Source organism: Alligator mississippiensis, chromosome 11, assembly GCF_030867095.1.
Source record: "Alligator mississippiensis isolate rAllMis1 chromosome 11, rAllMis1, whole genome shotgun sequence".
Classification (NCBI taxonomy): Eukaryota; Metazoa; Chordata; order Crocodylia; family Alligatoridae; genus Alligator; species Alligator mississippiensis.
Genome location: NC_081834.1, coordinates 5,939,977 through 5,959,726, shown reverse-complemented (window position 1 = coordinate 5,959,726; position 19,750 = coordinate 5,939,977). Strand labels below are relative to the sequence as shown.

At 50.4% G+C, this 19,750-nt stretch overlaps 1 protein-coding gene across 1 annotated transcript in view; it reads right to left on the bottom strand.

Annotated features, from left to right (window-relative positions):
• Nucleotides 1-16,543, bottom strand: part of IGDCC3 (immunoglobulin superfamily DCC subclass member 3) — a 178,603-nt gene extending 162,060 nt beyond the window's left edge. The window contains exons 1-2 of the mRNA XM_006258331.4: nucleotides 16,321-16,543; nucleotides 2,169-2,474 (exon numbers count right to left, since the gene is read on the bottom strand). Of these exons, the coding sequence (XP_006258393.1) occupies nucleotides 2,169-2,474; nucleotides 16,321-16,387 (373 nt within the window). The 5' untranslated portion in view covers nucleotides 16,388-16,543. The remainder of the gene's footprint in view (nucleotides 1-2,168; nucleotides 2,475-16,320) is intronic.
• Nucleotides 16,544-19,750: the final 3,207 nt, after the last annotated feature.

Below are 19,750 nucleotides of genomic sequence, written 5' to 3'. Positions count from 1 at the left end.
ATTGAAATATGATTACAAAAGGAGATGCTACTTGGGGGAACACGGGAACTGAGCAGCACTGTTCAGCAATGATCTGCTATCCCACAGGTGATCCCTCTGGCTCTCACATCTCCTGTTTGCAGATCCGAGCAATCTGAGGCTCTGCTTGCATGTCAGCCACCTCCCAGCTCATAAATGACAAAACTACTCACCAAAAGCGCTCTAAGGTTTATCACCGGGAGACTTGACGAGTTAAAGATCCAGCTGCTCCTCTGGCATAGGCCCAAACTCTGTGATTCTTGAATAATGGCATTGCTTACGGAAAAGCTGGGTTTTCAGCAGCCATCCCAAGCTTTCAGGGATTGTTATATACAAGCAGGGAAGAGTCCCTTCTCAGGGCTGCCAGCCACCCAATTCCATTGCCCAGAAGGGAGGAAAGGATTTCAACGATCAGTGTTTCAGGGGCAGCAGGGCCAACTGTGGACCTTCTGAGGCATGCTGCCTGGCGCTCTCACCCTGTCCCTTAGTAGATGCCAAAGGTGTTCACAAAAACAATGGATGTGGTTTGAAAGAAATCATCATCTTTCCAAAGGGGCTGTGGGTCTCTTTCAATAGCTCTATTTTTTTTCCCTACAGGGCCAGCACCTGGCAGTGCCCCCTGCCCACTTCACGTCCTCGTCCCCAGGACTGGGCCAAGCCATGCTGTATGTTTCAGTGGCACCTAGCTGAACTCCACATGCCCCCCTGGGTGGCATGCAGGCAATCTGCAGCCAAAAAAACATGCCCTCCCCCCATTCTGTGCAAACCACAGATACATACACTGCTCCAGATGTCGTTAGCTGCTACCGGGGCTAGGGCAGACCTCAAAATCACAACCAGACAGACAATTAAAACCACGGCACTCAGGAAAAAACAAGCAACAAGGGCAGCCGTTCTCAACGCCGTGGGATAACCGCAATCTGTTCAGAGCACTGCAACAGGACACAGAATCACCGTCCCAGGGCCTGCTCCATCATTTATTTTCCTCCGTTCTTATTTTTTTTTTTTTTTTTTTGAAATTTCATTCACTCTTTGACATTTCCATTTTTCTCCCGCCAGCTCCCACAACAGACCATCTGTCTTGTGTTGTTAGCTTTGCCCCCAAAGGCAACAATACACTGCAGAGTAAATAAGACTCATGGCCTCCCCATTACCTGCCTTCAATAACCAAATGAAAGACAGAAACTGTGACCTTCACCAGGACTTTGCCGGGGGATGAGGAAGTGCCGCTGCCTGAGCCGTCCCAAGCAGGGTGGAGAGGCAGTTAAGCTTCAGACCACGGCACAGAGGGGCCGGGAATGATGGAATAGCCTCCATGTGACTTAATGCAACGCACTCCTTCGGGACAGGGGATTTGCTCCTGTGAGGTCTCTGTATTTTTCTCCTCCCAAGAAAGGATCGATTAGCTTCCCTTTCATTTAAGCATCATTCCTCTGAATATTAGATTGCCGCCTCTGCTCCACACTCCTCTCTCACTCCATCCTCCCTCCCCACCCAGCCAAGTGTCCACACAAGGGCAGCCACCTTGCACACAAGTCTGCAACTTTCTTCCCACCCCCACAGAGAAGAGCCGTAAGATGAGTCTCCATCCTTAGATGTGGAATCTCCACCTTGGGGGTATTTAAGGCCCAGGTAAGACAAAACCTTGGCTGGGATGATCTAGCTGGGGCTGGTCCTGCTTTGAGCAGGGGGCTGAATTAGATGTGATCTCCTGAGGTCCCTCCCAACCCTCATTTTCTATGATTCAATGAGTCACATTGCTGTGCAGGTTCTCAAAAGCAGGGAGGCTGGGTTGGATTCACCCTGGTCACACCTCCCAGCTCCAGCTAAACCCCTCCCAGATTTCACGGGTGGAGAGTAAATTTAAGCTCTAAAAATCCATCAGCTCTTCAGGGACAGAGTTGCAAGGGCAGGCACATGCAAAAATCAACAACCCAGTCCTGATGCACGCTGGCTCTCCAACCTGCCTGAGCCCCAGGTACCTCCCCCTGATTTGTGGCCCTCAGCTCTTGGTAGACCATTGCCTATGCCTCCAGCCAGCTGGCAGAACTCATGCACACACTTGAACACAGCCAGTCAAAGACCCCTCACACTGATCCCCCAGCTCTGCCAGGGCACAGACACCCAGACAGGCCAAGCCCAACACTTACTTGCTGCCTGAATCCTGGCCTTCCGGCTAACCACCAGGCCGTAGCGGTTCTGAGCCATGCAGTCGTACTCTCCCTCGTCAGACGAGCCATCCCCCCGGAGCTTCTGGAAGTGGGAGACGTAGAGCGACCCGTTGGCCAACATGAAGGTGTTCTCACTGTCCACAACCATCGCCCCGTTCTTCCTCCACGTGATGGCGATGGGCTGGATTCCTTCCACCTGGCAGTAGAGTATCAGGGGCTTCTCTTGGACGGCTATGTCATCGCTGGGCTCCACAACAAAGGCCAGCTCCGTGGAAAGACCGAAATCTGGAAAGCAAAGAGAGGTGCCAAGGAAGTCAGTGATTCATCTCTCTGGAGCTCCCTGGCTAAGGCTTCAGCAACACCGGGGCCCAACAAGCAGATGGACTCATCAGTATGTGAGCGCCTCACTCAGGCACTGGTGTCTCCTGGGTCATAAAGGCTCGTTCACCTCATGGCCCCTGAAGGAGGAGGGAAGAGGACAGGGATGGACGGATGGCTAAGTGAATGGCTGCTGGAGTCAGCAAGGAACGGCCCACAGGACACAACCAGACACAGCTCCCTCAAGGCATTGAAACAGATGGGAATCTGCTGTCTGATAAGGCTTGGGAAACCTCAGCCACTCTGCAACTGCCACCAAGGAACAGGCCATTCATACCCAGTGGGCATTGCCCAGATAGTTGGCAGCAACTGTTCTCCTCCTCTGCCAAGACATATCTCCTCCTCTCTCCTCTAGCCATAAAGAAATGGCCATGCCACCCCACTGTGGCTTGCTTATGACCCGGCCTGGCTGGGTCACACGCCCCTGCTTTGGGCTGTATTACTTCTAGGATCTTAGGAGTGGAAGCCCCTTGTTCTGCAGAGGGGGAGGCCAAGTGCTGTTACCACCTAGCGCATGTGCCAATGTGTTGCATCGGTCCGCTTCATGTCACAGCAGTCAAGTGATGCTGCTATTAAATTCTTAATGAAGAGCAAGTTAAGCACAGCAATGTTAACTCGCAGCCTTACAGAGCAGAAACACAAAGGGCCTTGTGCAAGCCAATTATGCTAAACGATGTCTACGGAAGATCAGTTAATGTACAATTTACTCTAACAATAGGCCAACCCAGGCTTCGCACCATATAGATACATACTAATTTTTCCCCTTTGCCAACAGAACGTCTAAACACTGCATCCTTTGTATTTTCTGCTTCATTTAGTCCAGCACACCTTTTTTAGGGTATAATTTGCAAGGTGGTTTTGATTATAGACTTGAAGGGAAGGTGGGAATAGGCCTGCAATTTAAAGATTAGCCTAAAATAAAAGTTTATCAGCTGACCTGAAATGCAAAAGGTGACCAAGGAAGGTGTGAAAATGTGAAGGGTGTGAATGCCTGGATGGGAAAGAATCTAGTAAAGTGGTGGAGAGGAGGGATAGGTCCAGGGCACTGAGAAAAAGAACAGAAATAAGCTAAATGTGAGGAACTCTCCCCAAGGGTGCCATGAGAGCCTACATTTTGGACATGCCTTCAGACACAATTAGAGGTGAAGTCAAGAAAAATCCTGTATTCCCAGGAAAGGACAAGATCAACTGTGTCTCTTCTATCTGCCATTTCTAGGATTCACGGACCAGAACAGCCCTTGCTAAGCTGTGTTTGTAACACAACTGGAGCCCATCCATGTGTCAAGTGGGGGAAAACTTCCCCATCTTGCTCATTCAACTCCCTTCTTGCTCCATCTGTTGTGAAAAGGAGTTTTCTCGTGGCTTTTAGTGGCAACCACGCAGGGGACTCTACGGACTGCTTGAATAATAGCTCCATGCAGCCTCGCATTACAAATAAAATGACAAAAGTCACTGAAAAATTAGACCAGATCTAGGTAACATTTCTTTGGTAATTGGCTCCCTTCGGATCTGCCTGCAGTTCCTCTAGTGCAAGGGAAGGAAAGAGGATGCGGTGTGATCTAGTATAATGCCGCCAGGAAGCACAAACAGGACCGTTTTCTGTGGCCTGTCACCGTCATGAATGATCAATCTCCCTTCATTCCTCAAATCCTGGAAGCATGGGACAGGTTTCCAGTGATATTAATCAACCGGGCCAGCATTTAATCAGCAACATCCTGAACAGGCAGAGTCAGCAAAGCACAGAACACACTAAACCCAGCCCCCACCGAAACCATGAGCAAAACTCCCACTGACTCACAAGGAAGCAGGAAAAAGAGGCAGCAGCAGCTATAGGTCCTTGCTCATAAGCCTCAGCTCTGCCCAGGAAGGGCAGCATCTAGGATGAAGAGGCATGTTCAGCCTCCATGATCTAGCAGGTCCACTGCCGTGAAATCCCTGGACCCAAACACGACCCTACAGTCATGCTCATAGATATCAGAGTAGCGACCAAGTCAACTTCACTGGTGACTTCCCACTTACCATCCTCTCTAGCTAGTGCTATAGAACCAGTGATGGCAACCACTGGCTCCAACCCCTACATAAAGCAGGGGAACACCTAATCATCTACCCCAGGTCAAGCACAAACCATTAGCCCAACCAGCTGTAAAGATGTCAGCCCAGCTGGCTCAGTCTATGAGAACATGGAGCATTCACTTGTCAGAAAGAAGCGCACCACCACGGCATCGAGTCACTGTAATCCACCAGGCCCTACGCACTCAATTAGTTTCCTCCTGGCTACAGAACAAATAATAGGAAAATGAAGGGAGAGGGCAATTTTGTTCAGTTGGATAAAGATACACAGGCCAGCTGCTAGCATGGTACGAGAGCCGACCTTAGGAAAAACAGCACCTGGGGTGAACGTGTATATTGGTGCCACCCCCGCCCCCAACAGTGCCCAGCCCGGCTCCTCCTGGGCAGTGGCTGGAGGCGGGGGGGCAGGCTGGGCTGGGCACCACTTCTTCTGCCTGGGGCAGGGATTGGCCAGGGCAGGGGGATAGCGCTGCTGTGAGCACAGGCTGCTCACTCATGTGTGCGCACGTGCCTGACTGCAGCACCCTGGGCGGTCGCCCATCCATCCCCAAGGCCAGCTCTGCTTGGTACCCAGGGAGCTCCCAATCATCCCAAATGGCAATGAACTCCAGAAGTAATCAAAGAATCAGAGAAAAGTGGGGCTGGAAGGGCCCTCCACGGGTCATCTAGTCCAACCCCCTGCCTGAGGCAGGATCATCCCTGTCCAAACCATCCTTCATAAATCCACTGTCTAACCTCTTAGCAAATAGGAAATACACTACCAAGTCCTCATGGGCAGCAGTTCTCACTCCTTGGAATAATCCAAAAAGGGGGTTTCATTATTAAAATGGCTGACCCACTCAACAGATTCCCAAATCCATCGTATAAAGTGCTGCAGGAATTTGAAATTCTGCCATCAGATGGCTGGATGGAGTTCACAGCAGCTTTGTAAGTGCATTTGTGAACCAAACAGAGCTCCACTGGGTAGGTCTAATATGGAGAAAGAATCCTTTTGGAGCACTGGACACTTACGGCCTGATCCTAAAGGAGCTCTTCCTCTCACCCGCAGGCTCCGAAGGGACTGGTCCTTCCTGAGCACTGGTTAATAGAACTAGACCCTGGTGGAGAGCTTGCATGGAAACCCAGCCACATCTTACCCTGTATCCACTGCAATGGTCTAACCCAGAACAGGAGCCTGTTGCACTCCTCACAGCATGCAGTGCACAGCCCTTTTTATGTCTTTTTTTCTGCTCCTTAAAAACAAATACGGAAAGATGACAGAAAGGTCCTATCTCTAAATAAAATGCCTGTCCTTTCTACTTTGCAAGCCCTGGTGCATCTGCTTCTCTCTCTCTCCTTTTTTAAACCTCTCACCCCTTTCTACAGCAGCTCAAATTAGATTACTGGGGATAAGCACGGGGTGTAACTCGAGAAGAGGCAGATGGACAGAGCAGACAAAGGCGTGGGGTTGCTGCGCAGCAGGTCAAAGGTGCTGCTGCAGAGGTATGAGCATGCACACAAAACAGGCAGACTCCATTTAGCAACAGGCACCTAAAGTGACCCACGGTTTTTTCCACCATTTTATTAACCCATTAAGCGTCTTAAAATGTCAGGCTCTCCTCATCCACTGCGGTGATCTATCGGCCTCTCCAACTTCTGTTTATGAGACAGCCCCGGGGTTAAAGTACAGCCAGCACAAACCATCAATTAAGTTGCCGTGAAAAGTCAGGAACTGGAGGAATGCTCTGCATTTTTCTAGAGGGGGCCGTCATTGAAACAGCATTGAACACAATCTCTGCAGAGACTGAGACCCCAATCTCTGCAGCAGCTGGTAAGCTGTTCTATCATTTAAAAAAAGAATAGTAATAATACAGACTCTTACTCATTCAGCTTCCCCACTAAGTTTAGTGGGAATCTGGCCTGAGTAAAGATCGCAGTGTTTGACCCAAGAGGCAATCACTGGGGGAAAAAAAACCTAATGAAATAAATTCCCCATATCCCCCCTTTATTCTGGCATAAAATAGCTTATTATTATATGTACAATAAAGAGAAGAATCAACATAATTACATACCCTTCCCCACAATGGCTGTCATTATAATAACCATCATTAGAGGCTGTGATTGGGAATAATCATGTTTACCTCCATAAACATTCTGCCCGGATCTTCATTCTAAGGCTGCTTGAGCAGGAAGATGGATGGGGCTCCTGATTAAACCTGTTGCTCTTAGGCAAGAGCTGGCTTGGGCTACTGTCTCCTGCTCCATGCCAGGCTGGAGGCACCCCAGGGTAGGACACAACCTCCAGACACCTCCACCCCACCCCAATTCCTCCTTGCTTTACAGGCAGATTTGTCCTAGCAGCCATGGAATCTGCTCTGTTTTATCTGTGCTGCCTGGCACTTCAAGGTCAGCGTAGCTCTCTACCAACCCCAAGAAATGGCAGACATACCAGCTGCTTGTTGGAAGATGGATGATAAGAGCGGTTAGAGTGCCAGCCTGGGACTCTCTGCTCTGGCACAACGTTCCTACATACTCCCAGCTAGGCCAGATATTTCAAAAGCCTATTGCAGCACTTTGTGGGTTTCCAAAGGAACCTAAGCACTACATTCTCATTTGAAGCACCCCCATACCTATAAAAATCCAGCCCTTATCTTTCCCTGGCCACAGTCCCCTCTTTATAAAATGGGGATAGCTCTGTCCTCTCTCTGGTGGTACCAACCACAGACACCAGGGACCAACAGACTCTTGCAGAGGCTACTTAACCTCAAGCTTCCAGCAGAGAAGAGAGGCAAGATGGCCTGCTGTTATCTATGGACCACGCTGCATGGCCTCGTGGGATCCGCGCAGTGCATGTGTTGAAAACTGCTGATGCCCCATAAATGAACAAGTTGGGGAGGCACTTGGATAAGCAGCTGAAGTACAGAGTTAGGCTCCTGCGTACTCTAGGGTGTAAGGAGAAAGAGTCTTGCTCCTTCAGCCCCTGAGCAGATGTGCAGCGCAAAGCCCAGTAGCACCCCTTGTGAAGACAGGCACAGGGTCTTTGTGGAACATGGCAGTACTAGCATGGCTCAAAAGCTGGAGGGACTGGCTTTCACCCAGCCAAAGCATCTATGGAAGACGGCCTAATTCTGCTTGGTTCTCAAAGCCAATGCAACAGAGCCCCTTGGGCGACTAAGGGTTATTAGGCATGATGGCCCAGGAGAACCCTTTCAGTCCTTTGGTTCTGAGTGCATGGAAATTTTGCCTCAATAAAGGGCAAAAGATCCAAGGCCCAGCCTTGCTTACTTATATAAGCAATCAGGATCCACAAGGGACAGGGCTGTGCTCTCCCCTGCAAGCGTTCAGGGATACTTTATTTCCTGAGTAGTCCTATGGTCACTCAAGGGCAGTATGCTCTGGCCTGCCAACAGCCTGACCTAACGTACACTTGGCTGAGGCACCTATGGGGGAGAGATGCCCCTGAGAGCAAGGGACCCTGAAAGCCCTTGCTTTGTCTCTGACAATCCTCTGAAGTCCACCAGTCTTGAGACGTGCTGGAAATTCAAGTTTTTGAGGATGTCTGTGGGATTACTTGCATGTCCCTTGCATGAAGGCACAGATTTACAAAGACTTTGGGGCTGGTCCTCAGAGACCTCCCTTATCAGGCTCCAGATCCGGAAGGCAAATTCCAAACTTTGAGCTAAAGTTTTCGCCAGGACACTCAAGAGCCCTGGAAGGATGATGTTCAAGCTGGAATGTCCCCCATGGGACAAAGGAGGGTTTACTGTAGAGGTCAGCATGGACGCACGGGAAAAGAAGGTGGATGTGCAGCAAGGAGGTAATTTAAGAGGGGGGGAATGTAAAGTCTGTCGCAGAGATTCTCACCCTTTTTAGACTCAAGATGCCCCTCATTGGACTCGAGGCCCTCTCAGAAAATGTCAGCTCTTCGTTTTCACTCTTTTTTGGACTACAGAAAAATACTAAAGCGATTCTTCTTTTGCAACGAACTCAGAAAAACCACAACAGGGCAGGTTGTTTTTAACACTATGGTTTCCTACTTGAAATCTCTGGGTTCATCTTGTGCATCATATTTGCACACCTGCTACTAACACTGTGTGGCAACCTGCAGGACCCCTGAAAGGAGTTTGAGGGACCCCGGGGTGCTGGGGGACCCTGGTTGAGAACCACTGCTCTAGCTGCCCTTGAGACGTCCATTCAATACAAGGGGGAAAATAAACTTCATTTTCTAATCAAAGGCAATCTATAAAACTGGTTAATTAATTGGGGGGGAGGGAGGGGAGGCTATTATTCAGGCTCACACATTCATTAGACAAGTCTAATGGCAAGTCCTAACACACCTGTCCAATCCATGTTGAGTATCACACTTGAGCTCATCCCAGCCAAAGTCCTGCAAAGGAGGGATTTATGACAACGACTCCTCGATCTAGTGCGTGTTTTGCAGTCACTGCGTGCAGGATAGAAAACATTTCTCAATTTCTCCCCAGCAGCCGGCTTGACTTATTCGTCAAAGGGACTGGGTGTTGTTTAGCCAATTAAACAAATGCTTGTCGTAACTCCAACTGTCTGTGCTCTGGAATCTGTAAAGGGGAAAATTGCTTTACCTCCTATTACCAGGGGAGAAAAAAAAGTATTATTAGCACTGACACAAAGGCCAAGAGAAAATGACTGGAGTGCTCATTCTGCAAGTCCCCCTTTGAGAAACAGTTAACATCTTCCTGAACAATATGATCTGTGACAGTGTGTATGACTACTGAACAAAAAACAAACCCAACTCCTCGTATATTGATCACGCCACAAGGCATGCTGAGAGAAACCAATTATTACCAGTGCTTTTGAACTCCCAGATTTACGTAGTGTAGAGAGCAGGAGAGAGTTCTGAATTAATGAAAAGCCTAAAACACCTTGAAGTGCCTTTATTTTATTTTTTTTTTTAGAGTTTTATTTTGTTGCTGTGGTTGAACGCTGTTAGTGATTCCTTTTGGAAGCTTCAAAAGAACTTTTTCTTCCACTGATTTTTCTCTTGCCACTTAGTAAACATTGTTTTTGGGTTCTCCACCCCCAACCCCCCAATCCTGCTTTCAAAAAAGCTCCAATTAAAATGGCTTATTTTACACCTATTAATATTATTATTATTATTATTATTCCTGGAACTCATCCAAGCCACATCTCACAGCAGGGCCCTGTAGTTCTGGGCCCTGTGCAAATACATAGTGAGAAATCATCCCTCCCCTGAAGAATTTATATTCTAAACAAGACAAAGCAAGTATTAGCATTATTCCCATTCCACAGATAAAGACAATGAGGCTCAGATTCAGTTACTTGCCCAAGGTCACACCGGAAGTCAGTAGCAGAGCCAAGTGATGAAAGGTGGCCCAGTCCATCTCAGGTCCTCCAGGCCTCACCCTGCCCCTTCTTCCACTGCTAGCTAGAGGAGGAGCTACCCATACCGCACAACAGGAATTCTCCAGGCCAAATCTCTGGACAACTTACAGCAACCAGGCAGCACTTCCACAGCACAGTGACTGGAAGGACTGACCAAATGTCTTACTGAAAATATGGGACCTGGCAGTGGCTACTCCCAACATGCACAGACATATCTCCAGGAATTGCCCCTGCATAAGCCAAGGGTAGCAAAGCAATAAAGTAAGCCCACACACTCCTAACACAGACAGCTGCCACTGAGGTCAATACAGATTCTACCCAAGTATGGAGGGAGTGTGGGATGAAGGACCAGGCTCCCCTGCAAGAGACTGCCCCCAAATGAATGTCCAGTTGTTATCTGGACCATTTCCAGCCAGCAAACATGAAATACAGCTACAGGTGAAGAATAGGGAGGAAGCATTCAGGACACCAAAGTTCTGTGAAAAAATAGCTGCAGCCATCAGGAGTCTGCACTGGAAGGATGATGATCCAGGGCTAAGGTACCTGTCTCAGGACTCAACAAGAGCAGAGTCCTATTGTCCTGGGTGCTCTGCAGGTGCCCAACCTCCTGCCCCAGTGAAATGCAGCCTAAACAGACAAGGCAGACAAAGGTAAAGTGAAAACTGACCTGCCCAACACAGCAGCTCCTCCTGCAGTGTGCAATGCAGCCCAGAGCAATCAGATGCACCCCAAGGCTGCTCTAGCAGTGCACAGGGAAATGGCCCCGTGCACAGCAGCATCCACTCCAACTTGCACTCTGTAACTTGCTATGATTCTGCCCATAAAACTTTGACCTGTAACTTCCATCTAACTCCTTTAGACACAGGTCTTTGAGAACCCCCCGCCCTTCATTCATAGGTTAATGAATGGAATACACCCACCTACTCCCAACAACTGAATGCTTCAAAGGAAGCAAAGACTCCCAAGCCCTTTAAAATACAACCACACTCATCAACCTCTCAGAAAGCAAGTTGTCTACTGCTTCCAAAGCAGAGTGGGCGAAGGGAAGGTCCACCCTTCTCCTCCTCCATATCTGGGAACATCCTCTATCCTATTTTACGCTCATCAGTGCTGCTGGGCCAGCTATATTGGCCAGAAGAGTCCCTGTTCCAGAGGCTGCTGTGACCCCAGCTTGTCTCCATCACTTGCATATTCTGCACTTAACAGCAGGAAATGTGGAGAAAGCACACGGCACTCTTGCCACCCAACCACCGTATTGCACAAACCTGAAGGCCTTGCTGCAGCCATACAGCTGCTCCTGAAACATGAAGCACTGCAAGGGCCGCCAGAAGGCTCCCAAACCATTTAAAGGGGTAACACTCCCTTGCTTTACCCCGCACCTGGAAACAACCAACCTCACTTTAGGATCAAGCCATCTTTTTATTGTATTATGTCTATCTTTTTTTTTTTTTTTTTTTTTTGCTTTTTATCCTTTTTCTCTCCTTGGCCCCCATTCTTCCTTCAAGCCACTTTTTATCTTGATTTTGACCTCTCCCCAGTCTTCACCTTGTTCCCCTCCTCTATCCTTGAGGAAAGGGCCCAGAAGAGAGGGGCTCCTTGCCTTCCAAACACAGCAAAGTCAATAGCACTACGTGGTAGGTTGGCATTTCCTTCCTGTCCAAAACCACAAGGGTCGTCGCAAGCCTGCATCTGAGCCCAGTCGAACATCTATGAAAAGGGAACCTTCCTACCTGGCTGCCAGAGGAGGTGGTCATACCTCCTAGCTTACCTGTAGACAGGAACTGCCCAGCACGGGCACCTAAACTCATCAGCACTTTGCGTTGGCAATAATTCTGGGGTCTCAGTGGTGGGTCACTTCTTTCATGGGCTTCTCCAGCATGGACCCAGCAAGTGCCACCTACAGTGGAGAGCCCCACATCTTCTATGCACAGCATCCCAGGTATGTGGTGATTCACACAGAGAATGAAAATTGGGACCATCCACAAAGAGGAGGACCATATCGCAGTTTGCATGAGGTCTGAGCAACAGGGGCAAGCCAGAAGGAACAGAGAGGAATCCTTACGGGGGACTAACAGGCCTCAAAGGTCCTGCTCTTGCCTGACAGCCTGTGACATCTAAAGCCAGCACCCAAGGTCTCCCTGCATCCTGAACTCAACAGCTAATGAATGCTGCCTATGCTACAGACAAGGCTGGAGGCTGGGGAAGGTGAGCTAAGGCAAGGTCTCTGGGAGGGGAGCACCCTTAGATATTCATATCATTTCCGGGGCAGGCTGCACTAGCCTCTTCCACGCCCTCCGATTCCCTTTGCCTCATCACATCCCACTCCACACCTGAAAATGAATGGAGATAAATCAGGTGCTCCGTTATACTGAGAAGCAGTAAAGTACTGGAGAGCACAGGATCAGTAACAGGTCCCCATCAGGGGCCATCTGTTCAGTGGGCCACACGCTAGAGTTTCCGAAAAAGCAGCACTCTCTCCTTTCATCCTCGCTCCTGGCTCAGAGCAGCCAAGATCCCTTTGGCAAAAGCACTGGTTTAAAGCGGGGGGAGGAAAAAACAAAGTCCGGCCCTTTGTCTTACGATTAGCTTTGTGAAAACAATGAGCAAAACTGAAACGAATCCTTTCCTCTGCTATGAAACTCCGGTTTTAAATTACCAAAGCTGGAGCAGGTCTGGATTGTTAAGTGACTCGGCTTCATGGAGCGGAGGTTGCGATGGAACAGCGACATCTGATCTAACAGCAGCCCCAGACGGGCAGGCTATGCACTTTCTTCAGGCTGTCAGCCCACTTGCCTCTCTTCTTTTAAAGTGCAATTATTGACATGTTCACCTCCTTAACCATCAGGTTTATACGATTGCCAAGGACTTCTGAACACGTGTAAACAATTATTTTTATTTTCCTGCAAAATCCAAAACGTTACATATTCTTTTGGATAAAATGACTGGGTAGGTTTTCATGAGCCCTGCTCCATAATTTATTAGTTTGTAAACTCTGTAAAACTAAAAAGCTCCAGTAAAAGTTCAAATGCTTTAGTGATTTCAAAGCAACCTCAATCGACTCTTCCTCCTTTCCCAATATTTGGATTTAGGCTCGTTTAGATTTAAGCTCTTCATCTGCCACAAGCTTCTCCAGATTGCTTTGTCAGGTCGAATAAAAGGATGATACCACGGGGCAGAAACTCAGTCACCCAAGCATGAGATGAAGAAATAAAAAGAAAACATCTTCTGGGCTGAGGCAGTGACAATCTGCAAAATGAAATGTGTGGCGTGCTCTCTAATCAATGCAGAATTAGCTCTCCGCTTTCAACAGGAGAAAGTCAGGAGCTGGGAAGCAGTCTCAGCATGGAGCTGTGCTAACATACCGCTTCTCACACAGAAACCACACGTTTGGGGCCCCATTCTGCTCCCAGCAAAGTCAATGAGAAAGCTCCCACTGACTTCAATAGGAGCAGGGAGCCAGCCTTTGAATCTTAATGCTGCACCATGGTGATAAAGCCAGGCTCTCTTGATCTCAACACACCAGACAAAGAAGTTACTTTTGGGCAGTGGGGAAGGGACGGCATGGGGGGCTGGGATAAAAAAAAAAAAACGCCACACGCTGGATGGGACCGCTTCGGAAGTATTTGCAGAGCGCAGCTGTGAAGTAGCTTGTGCAGCCTGGTGTCCGTGCAGTGCACTTAACATGCCCTAAGAAGAAGGCAAGAGGGGAAGATACCAGGAACAAAGGAGGGAGGCAGAGAAATCAAGTCAGGTAGAAGAGGGAGGGAAAAAGAGCGTTTTTCATTTTTATGCATAAAGTAGCAGTCAGTGTCTTTGCTGCTGTCCAGCAAGTGTTACCCCCGGAGGGCCCAGAGCTGCTCTTGTTTACATCACATTTACCAGTAAAGCCTGGGGGGGGGTGGGAATGGTACAGGTCTAGTGAGAGAGGGGGAGGAATCGGGTTTATAAGAGAGATCTTGGGTCCAAATCTGCTTTCGTTACATATGCCCAACTCCTACCAGGCTCCAGCAGGATCTGTGGGGTGTTCAGAATGGTAGAGAGAAATCATCAGGCCCGAGTACTGACTTTCTGTGTGTGTATTACCATGGCACTGCTTGGGGAAGGGACTGTCATTTGCCTTACACATGTACAGCATCCAGCACAACAAGCTGCTGCCTTGCCTGGCTTTTAGGTGCTGTGGCAGCTTAAGTAACAACTTGAGCCAGAATAAGCGCCCCTGAGGCATCGGTGCTGGGAAACACGTGCACGCGTGGTTAGGTATCCATATATCGGGTCGATATGCGCACACCCCGCGCACTCCGATCTCACGTGCAACTTCGCTGTTGCTAGATGAGCCTGGCTGTTGTTTTATTAACCGTGCAGTGCCAATCGTAAATGAAAACCGATCAACTCTTGGTACTTAACCAAATTCTCAGGCTGAACTCCCCAAAAGAAACAAAGGCGGAACACAGGTTTGAATTTCATACATCGTCTTTTAGTTTTATTAGGGAAATGATACCAGATAGCCTGTATGTATTTTAAGAGAAAAGACAGGGTATTACACCAATTTGGGAGAAACCAATCCTTTTCCACATTAAAAAAACCTAAAGCCGTGTAGAAAAGGAATTAGTGAAAGCTTATAGCTTCACTAATTTAGAAGTTAAGCCTACTTAAATATAAATGACAATATTTAATTCCAAGGCTGTTACTGAGCAGAGCCTGGGTGCCTCTCATATCCTGTGCCTGTCTTTGAATGTAGGGCTCAGCAATAACAGACAAAAGCTGTCCATCACTCCGAACAAAGAGCTCCAGGAAATTAAGAAAAAGGAAATACCGTCGTGTTTCTGCACCCAGCTCCAATGAACTGAGCATCCAGGCAGGTCAGCTTTCACTTGGTTTATTTAAAAGGCACCGTGCCCTAATTTTGGAAAGTTTGAAAAGAAAAAAACAACGCGCATGCATGAGGATGGAGCTCCAGCATTATGTAATGGAGAGAGCAACCGTCCCGAGAAAAACAACACCCACCGAGACACAGTACCCGGGCAGGCAGGGCCCTCGAGTCCCAGCTTTGCTGTCAGCAAAGCAGGTTTCCATTCGGTCCCCGATGGACATGCACGCAGAGTCCCTTATTAAATTAAGTGGGGCACAGAAACTTGCACCTTGCCGTTAACTGCGTCCAAAGTGCGGAAGAGGGGACCAGCGAGACAGGAGGGGGAGAAAAAAAAACTTTTTAAATTGCTGCAAAGCCTTCTCAAGAAGAACCAATACAACACACCAAGAAGTCAGGTCCCCTACTTCACAGCACGGAGAGGCGGGGTAGGACAGCGCCACGAAATCTAAGCAGATCCCTAGACGATGAATTAGGGGAGAGCTCGATTTATGAAGATCAACTTTCAATAACCTGCGCCCTCCCCGCCCAAAAAAGAGACATGACTTCAATCACACTGTGATCTGTCCAGGAATCGCAGCAGAGCGACAGCGAGGAGACCTGCCTCCTTACGTTCAGCTCCTCGGTGTTTCTCTGTTTTCCAAGAGTTCGGCGCACGCCCGCTACGAACGGGGCAGCCAGACGCAACTCCCCGATTTCCCGACGGCTTTGCCTAACGGGCACCTGCGCCCACAGCAACCCAATTCCCTCTTCGAGGGGCGAAGCCCTTTCCAACCCAGCCCGATAGTCTTAAATAAAGCCGGGAGGGAGAGAAGCCCATCCGTAGTCCCACCTGGGCCAGAGAAGACCATTTGCCTTCCCTGGCTTTTCCTCCCCCACCCGCACTGATGCGGTCCTGGACGAGGCTCCAGAGTCGGGTGGAAAATCGCGGTTTTCGAGTCGATGGGGGTCGGCGGGTCCAGGGGAAAATCCCTTTGATGTTTTTGTAGTTCAGCGGCAGTCCAATGGGGGGTGTTGCTGGGTGTGTGCGCGTTCATCTGAACCCCAGCCAAAGCTGTGCACGAACGCGTGGTCCGGCTAGGTTGGACATAGCGGGCCGCTTGCCTCCCAACTTCCCTGCAGGCGGATCCCGACCCCCGCGCCCACCTTTCCCGCTCTTCGCACCCGGGACCGGCCCGGCGCGACTTGGCGCTCGGTGGCCACCACGAAAGTCCGACACCGCCGGGGGGAGACGGAGCAAAGCAAGGAGAAAGCGGGGCTGGGGGGGGATGCCAGTCACACCCATCGCATCCTGAAGCGCCTCCACATCTGGGGGACTTCAGCTGCAACTTTGCCGGCCCCCCCCCCCCCCCCCCGCCCCGAGGGGTGAGGGGCAGAAAGTTTATCCGCCCCGGGCACGCTGCAGGGGAAGGGCGCTTGTTGACACAGCCATGTGCTCGCCCCGGCCCCGCTTACCTCCTCGCAAGCCGAGCAGCAGCAGTCCCAGCAGGCAGGCGGGCAGGGGGGAGCCCGCGGCGGCCATCGCATGCCCGGGCCCGGGCGCTGCGCGCGGGGGAGCCCCAGCTACGTCCCGCCGCCGCCGCCGCCGCCGCCTAGGACAATCGGTGGCTGGAGCGGGCTTGCGCCATCTTGCACATCCATCAGGGATCTGTCAGCATCTCCCCGCGCGCCGGGCACCAACGAGCCCCCGCCCCTCCAAACCCCCCGCCCGCCGCCCCTTCTGGGGAACAAAGGAGCCGCCCCCCGCCCCGCCCCGCCCCGCCCCCCCCGGTCCTGAGGGGCGGGTGCGACCAACGGGCAACGGCCGCCCGAGGGCACCGCGCGCACCCACGGCCTGAGGTAAAACACCGGCACCGCGCGGCTGCTCCGCTACAGCGCTGCCCCGTCCCGCACCGGTGTCCCGGCCGCCACCTCGTGCTGCTTCGCTATAGCGCGAAGTGAAACGAGGTCTCCCCGTTGGACTGCAGACGCTGCTCGCCTCAGGCTGCTCCCGGGTTTCGCTATAGCGCTCCTTTGACACCGGTAACGGACTTCGCTGAGCGCGGTTTCGCTATAGCGCTGGTTTGACACCGGTAACGGACTTCGCTGAGCGCGGTTTCGCTATAGCGCTCGTTGAGGTGGACACCTGGGTGTCGCCATAGCGCTCGTTGGAAATCGACGCCCGACTTCACTGAGCGCTGGTTGGAGATGGCTACCTGGTTTCGCCTCGCGCTGTAGCGCTGGGTGGAGATCGATACCCGACTTCAAAACGAGCGCTAAAACACCACTAAGCAATTGATACCTGGTTTCGCTTAGCGCTGTTTCAAACGAGCGCTACAACAGCACACAGCGAAATCCGGTACCGATTTCAAACGAGCGCTATAGCGAACTAGCGCTAAACGAAATCAGGTATCAACTAAGATGAGTGCGAAATCAGTGTTGAGCAAAATCAGGTATCTATTTCGCACGAGCGCTTTTTCACTATCGCGCTAAGCGAAACCAGGTACCGGTTTCAAATGAGCGCTATAGTGAAATACCCGGTTTCTGTAGCGCTCATTTGAAATTGTTACGGGCAAACCCCGCTTAGCACTCGATTGGTTCCTGAAAAACCCAGCGTTAAGCGAAACTGGAAGTATTCGGTGACCCAAAATGGCAACCACAAGTGTTTTTAGTGACCCAAGGTGGCGACTGTGAGCGTTATAACGAAACTCACTGAGCGCCAAGTGAAATCAGGTATCAATTTCAAATGAGCGCCACGGCAAAACAGTGCTGTTTCGCTATAGCGCTGGTTTAAAACTGATGCCCGATTTCACTTAGCACTCGGCGAGTGTCCTTACAACGCTCACAGTCGCCACCTTCAGTCATTAACAACATTTGCAGCTGCTGTCTTGGGTGGCCAAGGCTTGAGGTTTCACTGAACGCTCGGTTTTTCAGGAACCGAGTAAGAGCACTAAGCGGGCCTTGCCTGTGTCTGGGTTTCCCTCTCTTTATGCGGGTTCTGCATGCGCAGATTCGCTTCGATGCGACAACCCTTTTTATACCAAAAGTTCGTTATCTGAGAGGTAAATTCACTCTTATGCGATGGGCATGGTGGAAGCCCACAGTCGGCTGCTTTGTGCGGTGCGTGGTGGGAGTGACGCACACCAAAATATAGTCTCCAGGATGGATGTGGTCCCTCCATTGTCTGCAACACCTGTTTCTGTAGTTGCCATCCCCATTATGATAACGTTCACCATCGCCATGAACAACGCGTGCTGGAGGCTGGCGGGGCACGGCAACCACCCGCAGGCAGCGGAGGCAGTCTCGGTGGCCTGGCAGCAGCAAGCGGGGAGCTCCCACAGGCAGCCACGGCAGTGTCAGCAGCTGGAAAGGGGGTGGGAGGGCAAGCACCGACCAGCGGTCAGCAACCACCCGCAGACACCGCTGGCAGCAGCCAGCAGCGATCGGGGACCGCCCGCAAACGCCACCGGCAGTGTCAGCAGCAATGGGGGGCACTTTTTGAGGGGGTGCACGTGTACCTGCGTGTACCCCTAACACATCACCAATGTCCACCACCCTGTGCTTCTGTTGTGTGCTGTTGGCGAGTACCAAAATTGTCTTGTAAAAGTGGCAAATATAGGTCGGGGGGTCAGTACAGTGGAGGTCTTGGAACATATCCCTATTTGTTACATTGTAAACTGGGTTCCCTATATGCAAATTCAAGTTATGCACCATTTTCCAGGAACACATGTACAGCATAAAGCAAGGGAAACCTGTATATATATTTTTAACAAGCTCATGTGAGCAGAGAGAGCAAACTCTACACAGAATGTTACTATCGATTATTTGTATTGCCCTGGGGAGCCCCGAACAAATTGTAGCACGAGGAGCATACCCTACAAACAGTCCAGGCGAAGCACAGGAGGGGAAGCCAGTAAATGAAGCAACTGTGATGGTCCCCAGCTCTGATCAAGGGCCTTTCATGCATGGACTTCAAAACAGCTCATTGGCATTATCCCCATTTTACAGACTGGAGGTGGGGGGGAAGAAGACAAGTAAAGGGGAGGAGTGTAGCCACCTGGCTCCAAAAATGAGTCATCACAAGGCAAAAGGGTGCTTTTCAGGTGTTGTGTTCACTTCAGCGGGGTGAAGGTAGGGCAGGGGTAGGCAAAATGCAGCCCACCAGGCCATTCTATCTGGCCCACAGGGCCCCTAAAAAAATAATATTTATCTGCCCCTGGCTGCCTGTCATGCAGTCCTCAATGGCTTGCCAAAACTCAGTAAGTGGCCTTTCACCCAAAATAATTGCCCACCCCCAGGGTGGGCAGAAAATACCAGCTCTTTACTTTCACTTGTTTTTGGATTACACGACAATAATAGAGCGATTCTTCTGTTGCAAAGAGCTCAGAAAGCCCATAGCAGGTTCCTACCCTATCAATTCCTATCTGAAAGCTCTGGGTTTATCTTGTGAATCGGTGTAGGTGTTTGCACACCTAACAGTGATACTATTGTGTGGCACCTCCTGGCACTGTTAAGAGGATCTTGTGGCACCCAGGTTGAGAATCACTGCTCTACCCTTTGGTCTACGAGGGAGCCTCATTAAGCAAATGTGACAAATGTCTACCTGAACAGCCCACTGGGCTCAGCTGCATGCAGTGTGGCCAGCTTCACATCTAGCCACCTTGGACTCTTCAGCCTGAATGACCAGGTGCGCATTGATAGCCAGTCAACCACAGGCAGAGCAGACTTGATTCATGCCTCCAGAGCCCATAGCAAGACGCCTTAACCGCTCTGCGGCTGTGCCCTCAACAAAATGTGTATTTTATTCTACATTCAGCCCAAGTCCTCTGCCCCACACTGCCATGTTAAAACTAAAGTGTTTGAACTGAGCTCACCAGGGTGAGAGGTGGCAGATGCCTCCCTCCCT